The 7911-nt window shown below is 39.5% G+C and overlaps 1 protein-coding gene across 1 annotated transcript in view; it reads left to right on the plus strand.

Annotated features, from left to right (window-relative positions):
• The window catches only part of scamp1.L (secretory carrier membrane protein 1 L homeolog), a 28526-nt gene extending 24976 nt beyond the window's left edge, over window positions 1–3550 (plus strand). Inside the window, exons 8-9 of the mRNA XM_018265457.2 lie at window positions 2004–2121; window positions 2577–3550. Coding sequence (XP_018120946.1) covers window positions 2004–2121; window positions 2577–2729 — 271 coding nt within the window. The 3' untranslated portion in view covers window positions 2730–3550. The remainder of the gene's footprint in view (window positions 1–2003; window positions 2122–2576) is intronic.
• The last annotated feature ends 4361 nt before the right edge of the window (window positions 3551–7911 follow it).

A 7911-nucleotide genomic window follows, 5' to 3' on the forward strand; every position in this document is an offset into this window, starting at 1 on the left:
TTTTAGTAATTAAATGAAGTTCATTTACAGGCAAAGATTTTCTTGGTAAAGGAAGACACTGTCATACCTTATAGAAAACATATTAATTTGCTTGAGTGCCATCTATCTGGCCAAGAATTCATTGTAGTTGAAGCATGTTCATTTGCCCCAAAGCTTGCCTAGCAACATTGCACTTGTAGACAAGGTGCTGTGCACTATAGCAAAAAGAAGCATCCAACCAAACAATAGGCATTCAGTGTATAAAGAATTACTTCAATAAAGAATTACTTTATTGGTACTCCATGAACCCACTTACTATAAATTCCCCCAAATAATTCTCAACACATAATAGGGTACATATTTAAAACAAGAGAGGACCAATCGGCTATGTAGATACTAGCATTAAAAAATAAATATATTGTGGGAAGAATAATATGTAGCCTATGATTAAGTATCCTGTTGTTACGAAACGCGTTAGGCGGTGTCCTAGTGCTCCTCAATAAATAAATACTTTTTAATTGAAAAGTCTGTTTGTAAGATTGGTTCCTAGAAGTGCCTGCAGTGAAATCATGACTATATGGGTTGCACTCACCAGGATATGTTTTTAAAGGGATTCTGTCATGTATTTGTATTATGTCGTTTTTATTTCTAAATTACACTGTTTACACTGCAAATAATTCACTCTACAATATAAAATTTAATTCCTGAACCAGCAAGTTTATTTTTTTTTTAGTTGTAATATCAGTGTGTAGGAGCCATCTCAGGTCATTTTGCCTGGTCATTTGCTTTCAGAAAGAGCCAGTGCTATAGAGCACTATGGAGCATATATAGCACTATAGAACTGCTTTCTGGCTGGCTGTTGTTTCTCTTACTCAATGTAACTGAATGTGTCGCAGTCAGACCTAGATTTTACTATTGAGTGCTGTTCTTAGATCTACCAGGCAGCTGTTATCTTGTATTAGGGAGCTGCTATCTGGTTACCGTCCCATTGTTCTGTTGTTAGGGCAGTGACACACCAGGAGATTAATCGCTAGCAATAAATCTCTGCTTCTCTGGGCAACTAATCTACTGCACTCTCCAGTAAAAATCTTTCCCATAGGCATTGGTGGTAAAACCCATGTGTAGCTCCAGTCTCCCAAAATCGCTTGAAGTTTCCTCTTGTATCGTTTTTTGGAGACTGGAGCGACACATGGGTTTTATCACCAGGGATTCACATTATTGCTTGTGGGAAAGCTTACTGGAGAGTGCAGCAGATTAGTTGCCCAGAGAAGCAGCGATTTATCACTAGTGATTAATCTCCTGGTGTGTCGCTGCCCTTAGGCTGCTGGGGGGGTGGGTAATATCACTCCAACTTGCAGTACAGCAGTAAAGAGTGAGTGAAGTTTATCAGAGCACAAGTCACATGACTGGGGCAGTTGGGAAACTGACAATATGTCTAGCCCCATGTCAGATTTCAAAATTAAATATAAAAAAAATCTGTTTGCTCTTTTTGGAGCACCACTATTAACTGATGCATTCTGAGAAAAAAAACATTTTTTCCCATGACATTATCCCTTTAACAATCTCAAATACTTGTAGCAGGAACTTGTGGCTTAAGGTGGCCATAGACACACAGATCCTATCGTACGAATTGAGGATTTGTACGATTTTCGGATCGTGTGTGGCGTCCGGCGGAGATCGTCGATCGGTCAGGTTTGATTTTGACCCGACCTATCTCGCCGGAGCCCATTGCGCATCGTAATCGGATCGTTCGGCCTTATGGCCGAACAATCAGATTACCCCTGATATAGCCATGCTGGTTAATGGCATATCGGAGAAAGATCGGCTCGTTTGTCGATGTTGCCAAACGAGTGGATCTTTGCGTCTATGGTCACCTTTAGAGTCACAGAGCATGAAGATAAGGATTTATGGACCAAAAGCTCTTTCATTCAGGGACCAATTTCACCAATATGCCCGGCCCTAGAGCAAGTGACACGTGTGTGTGTTACACAATCACTTAATTTCATGCTGTTGGTTTCTTCCAGCGGATGGATTTCTGCACTGACTGGGCTGAACCAGAGCATTCCAGTTGGAATAATGATGATCATAATTGCTGCACTCTTCACTGCCTCTGCTGTCAGCTCACTAGTGATGTTTAAAAAGGTATGTGATTCCCAAATGTACTTTTAATTGTTACATAACAAATGCATTTGTATCCCCCAACCCGGTCTGTCTAAAATATACATCATACTCTAGAACCTCAATTTTATGTCCCTGGATTTAACGTTTTCTGAGAACTGACGCCATCTTTTTGCAGTTCCATACAGGCAACTGGGTTCTTTCCCTCATATTTTACAGTTTCCCGGAATTGGTGTTGTTTTGATGCCGTCCCCTGGGAACTGTAAAATCAGGGTTCTACTGTATTTTGATATGCCAGTGAAGACATTACATGGATTCACAACAACCTGTGTATAGCTTCAAATTGGCAGTTGTCCCTCCTTTTTGGAAGAGCAGGTGTAATTAATACTAGAGAATTTCCCTGACTTTGAAAGCAGTAGTGGCTGCTACTGTCAGTTGTCTGTGTTGCCTTTCATTGATATGTGCTTGATGTTATCCAGGTTCATGGGCTGTACCGGACAACGGGCGCAAGCTTTGAGAAGGCTCAGCAAGAGTTCGCTACCGGAGTGATGTCCAACAAGACTGTGCAGACCGCCACAGCAACTGCCGCCTCTTCAGCTGCCCAGAATGCCTTTAAGGGTAACCAGATGTAGGAGAATCCAGCAGCAAAGCAACCCCTTAATACTCCCATGCTCTCTTCCTTCATTTCTTTTTACACTTCAGACAAAGGACTTTTAACTTGCACTTGCCTTGTGTATTTGCTACATTATGCACAGTAAGTGCCACAAGAACAAGTTAGTTTCTGGAGACCCCCCAGGTATTTATAGGGGTTATTAATTGTGCATGGGCTAAATCCCTAAAGCGATTACAAACTACATCACCAACGACCCACCAATTTGCATTCTTCCCCCTCCCACTTATAATCTAGAGGCTGATCCGAACTGTAGGCTACAGAAAAGATTTTTAAATTGTAACAGTATTGGCCTATTTCCCCTATAAAGAGCAGGCATTCTCTGTATTAAATAATAGAAGTGGTTTTGTTGTATCCATTTACAGATTGTAGTTGGGATTTTTAGGTTTTTTTTTCCCCCGTTCCGGCAGCCGACATGCAAGGCATTGTTAGTCACTTTCGTTATGTTACATTTGTTTTTTGTTAATTATTATATTTTTAGTTGTGTATAATTTAATACTCCCCGTCAGTGTACGAGCAAGACTTGTACTTTGAATGGGGGTTCCTCCTTATTGCATTTAGCCTGATCCCTGTGTGTGTGAGTGTGCGGATAGAATCGTTGCTACAACACAACTGTACAACTGTAGAATGTCTAATACAATGTACAGTTTCACTAGTGCTTCTCAATAGAAAGGGAATCTGTGGCATTGTATTTGCTGATTTTTCCTTTTTGCCCTCATGTTTGTGATCTTTCTTTGCACATTTCCTATTTGACGGTTTATTTAATGCAGTGTTATTAATCTTTGTGTGTTTTGAACTTGTTTTTACATGATGCACTTTTTATTTTGCCGCCGTTCACATGTCCATTGCCCAGTGCTTGTCTGTTACAGCAGCGAAGACATTTAATCTGCCCATACGTTTTGGGTTCTGCCCACTTGTACACAGATACCTAATTATCTGGCCCAGGGGCCGACAGTCAGATCATTGCTGCCCTGCACTGGCACAACTGTTGTTTGCTTCAGAAACTCTACTATAGTTTATATAAATAATCTGCTGTTTAGCTACGGGGGCAGCCATTCAATGTGAAAAAGAAGAAAAGGCACAGGATACATAGCAGATAACAGTTAAGCTCTGTAGAACACCATTATATTCTGCAGAGTTTATCTGCTGTGTAATATGAACCCAAACAACTACACAGCAGCTTGATTATGTGTGTGTGTGTGTATATGTGTGTGTATATATATATATATATATATATATATATATATATATATATATATATATATATATATATATATATATATATATATATATATATATATATATAGACAAATACAAGATTCCTCTGCACTCAACCCATTATCAATATATTTAAGACAGAGACATTTTGTGCATACTGCTACTGAAAAATGCCTTACCCTTTAAACAAAACAGGGATTGTTTGTCCATATATTGCAATATATTTAAGCTGGCCAACTACGTCAAAGTCATCCCATATCTGGCCAGTCCTATGCTCAATTTTCATCTGATTCATTAAGAATTCTATGGTTTAATTATACATTTTATAAAAGGGACGAATACGTTTTACCTGCAACTTACTAGCTGCTTTCAAAGTAAAACTCCCAAACTTGGCTGCCCTTTTATTAGACACCAGTGGGATCACCTGACTATAGTTGGAGGGGGTTTAAAGGGTAAGGCATTTTTCAGTAGCAGTATGCACAAAATGTCTCTGTCTTAAATATATTGATAATGGGTTGAGTGCAGAGGAATCTTGTATTTGTCTATATGTATTTTGTGGTCACACCCTCATTGCACCCCCGCCTATATATCTCCTTAGTAAAGCTGGGGCACTCTTGTAGAAAAACAACCGCCTGGGTGCTGGTTAAATAATTCCATAACCTGCAAAAGAACCGCACTCTCAGGACTTATTTAGTATATTCTAATGAGTTAAATACTCATGATTAACCCTTACTTATTTATCCCTTTAGTGAAATTGAGGTCTGAAAATATATTTCAGATAAAATTATTACAAAAAAGAAAAAAGAACCCCTCTTCCACCAGTGCTAAGATTACACAATGATATCTAAAAAATGACTATAAGGTACCACTCTTAATTGGGACAAATACTGCTCCCACTGGATCTTAATATTGCAATTAGCCCGTTTTGTATCAAAGTGCTAGTGCATATATATTAATAAATATCTAAAAAACCAAGTGAAGCGTATTTGATAGTACCTTAAAAAACGATGTAACAAGAGTGCTGGGTATAATTAATTATAACCCGATAATTAGTAAGTTCAGACAATTAATAATTTATAAAGTGCAGTGCTTTCAGTTGAATCAATTCATAAAATACCAATAAATCAGTTAATAAGTTAGATTCCAAATCATTAAAGTGCAGTGCAAACAAAGCGCTCCGAGTCCCACCGGCGATTTACATTCTAGCCGGCAGAGGCAGTTCGGGGAAATTAGTCGACCCAAAGAAGAGATTTGTCGTCAGGCGAATAATCTCCTCGAATCTGAGCCCTGGCCATTAGGAGTCATTTAACCTCTGCCTCACCTTGTTCCACGTTGCCACATTCTGGAAGAATCCAATTTCTTCTTCTTCACAATGGAACACGATGAAGGAGCAGTCAGCCAGGGTTTCCAGACGCCCAACTGCACATATCCTATAATTCCGAATGCCGGCGTTGCTCAGTGTTTTACTGTTTTACTTCTCTGTGACATGTAACCTTCTCCAGCAGATGTCTGTAGGTTTCATTAGAACAGCGCTCCTAGTGGACAAATCCATAGAAGGTGCTGTCCATGGAGAAAGGTAAATGGCAGCTGGTATTTATGTCAAATAGGAATAGATTATATGCACACAATTGAAGACTTTGTAGGAGGAAGACACGCAGTACTTACCAAGAAGAAGGTTTATTTCTATGCTTACTTACATTGTAGTTTCAAACTGGAAATCCCAACACAAATGTGGCATGTTTTACAAATTGCTTAGTGATTTCTTATCATGGCATTGTACTAATGGGTCTCACAAGCTACGGCTTATCCATATTAAAACTGACTATAAATGTTCCATATTGAAGGATGATGGTAAAACATACAGACCTGGTTTATGTGCCCGGCTCACTTACAAACTGGAGGTAAGTCAGGTGCAGTTACCTGGGCTACAGCCACCGTCCAACCTCCGTTCCATTCACATGGCACCCCCGTAGCTTGGAGTACCTGAACCCTTTGTAGAACTTTGCCTTTAACATTGTGATTTATTTTGAAGTCTCCTGCTCCATCGAGACAGAACTCACCCTGTGTATGGGGCATGTACGATGCATCGCTCGTCTGGTCTCTCAGCAGAAACCACCGCTCCGGAGACTTTATTAACAGGTGTCACAAAAGAGTTAATTACTATGCAAAACGCCTTTAGCAAATCGAATTGGAGGCGGCACCTGTGATGTACAGACCATGTGGCTGTTGCTGAGTTTGGTAAGAGTTGTAGTTCAGCAACACTTGCATAGCCATGTGGGTTTGCTTAGAGCCGCATGCTGTTTGTTATGAATCTGTTACCTCTCAGCATTAAATACTCTCTGCCAATCTGATTGAATAAATGCTGAATCATTCACAACTGCTCAATCTCCATCCACCCCGACATTATTTCAGTTATATGTGTATTTCTACCCTAGTGCAATAAATAGAACATTCCACTGTGTTATATTCTACAACTGACACTGTGCAATAACATCCCTAATGCAATTCTAACTATGGTGCAAAATTATTCTGATTTCAGAAACTGACTGTCCTATAATCTATATGTTCTGTAAGGCTGCAGTGCCCCCAGCATACGCTGTCCTGTATAATAACACAACTTATAATAAGGTCACATTCACTAAATGCTTTCAATTTTTAGGATATATTTAAGCTTTCTGTTTCTGTACCTTCTGTATGCAGTACAGGTACGGGACCTGTTATCCAGAATGTTCGGGACCTGGGGTTTTCTGGATAACAGATCTTTCTGTAATTTGGATCTTCATACCTTAAGTCTACTTAAAAATAATTTAAACATTAAATAAACCCAATAGGCTGGTTTTGCTTCCAATAAAGGATTCATTATATCTTGGTTGGGATCAAGTACAAGCTACTGTTTTATTATTACAGAGAAAAAGGAAATCATTATAAAAAATCTTGGTGATTTGTATAAAATGGAGTCTATGGGGATGCAAAGCTTTCTGGATAATGGGTTTCCAGTTGATGGATCCCACACTTTTATACAGTTGGAAATGTGCATTAAGGAGATGCACAACATATCTGCTCCTGTAATCACTAGAGCAAATGCTGTTCTAAATGCTCTATATATTCCCCTATTCCTTCAAAGGCTTTTACTTAATCACCTTTAAGTTAACTTTTAGTATGTTATAAAATGCCCTATTCCTAGCAACTTTGTAATTGCTCTCCATTATTTATTTTTTTATACTTTTTTCATTACTTGCCTTCCTTTCCAGCTTTCAAATAGGGGTCACTGACCCCAGCAGCCTAAAAATTATCGCTCCGTGAGGCTACAATTTTGTTACTTTTTAGTACAGGTATGGGATCTGTTATCTGGAAATCCGTTATCCAGAAAGCTATAGACTCCATTTTATCTAAATAATCCAAATTTTTAAAAAGGATTTCCCTTTTTTCTGTAATAATAAAACAGTATCTTGTACTTGATCCCAACTAAGATATAATTAATCCTTATTGGAGGCAAAACCAGCCTATTGGGTTTATTTAATGTTTACATGATTTTCTAGAAGACGTAAGCAGTGGCGGAACTACCAGGGGAGCAGGGGGTGAGACCCCCTCAGGGCCCCCCGGCAGTCTGCGCGCTGCATATTCCTGGCCAGTTCCGGGTGTACGGAGGGGAGCGGGGGGCCCGGCTGCGCGTCCTGTGCCAGGGCCCGCCCCCCTCTAGTTACGTTTCTGGACGTAAGGTATGAATATCTAAATTACGGAAAGATCCATTATCCGGAAAACCCCAGGTCTCGAGCATTCTAGATAACAGGTCCCATACCTGTACTTCTCTTTTTATTTAGGTCTCTTACTAATCATATTCCAGTCTCCTCTTCAAACCACTGCATGGTTGTTATGGTAAATAAGACCCTAGCAACCAGATAGCTGCTGAACAAAAAACTGAAGAA

The sequence above is a fragment of the Xenopus laevis genome, chromosome 1L (assembly GCF_017654675.1).
Source record: "Xenopus laevis strain J_2021 chromosome 1L, Xenopus_laevis_v10.1, whole genome shotgun sequence".
Taxonomy (NCBI): domain Eukaryota; kingdom Metazoa; phylum Chordata; class Amphibia; order Anura; family Pipidae; genus Xenopus; species Xenopus laevis.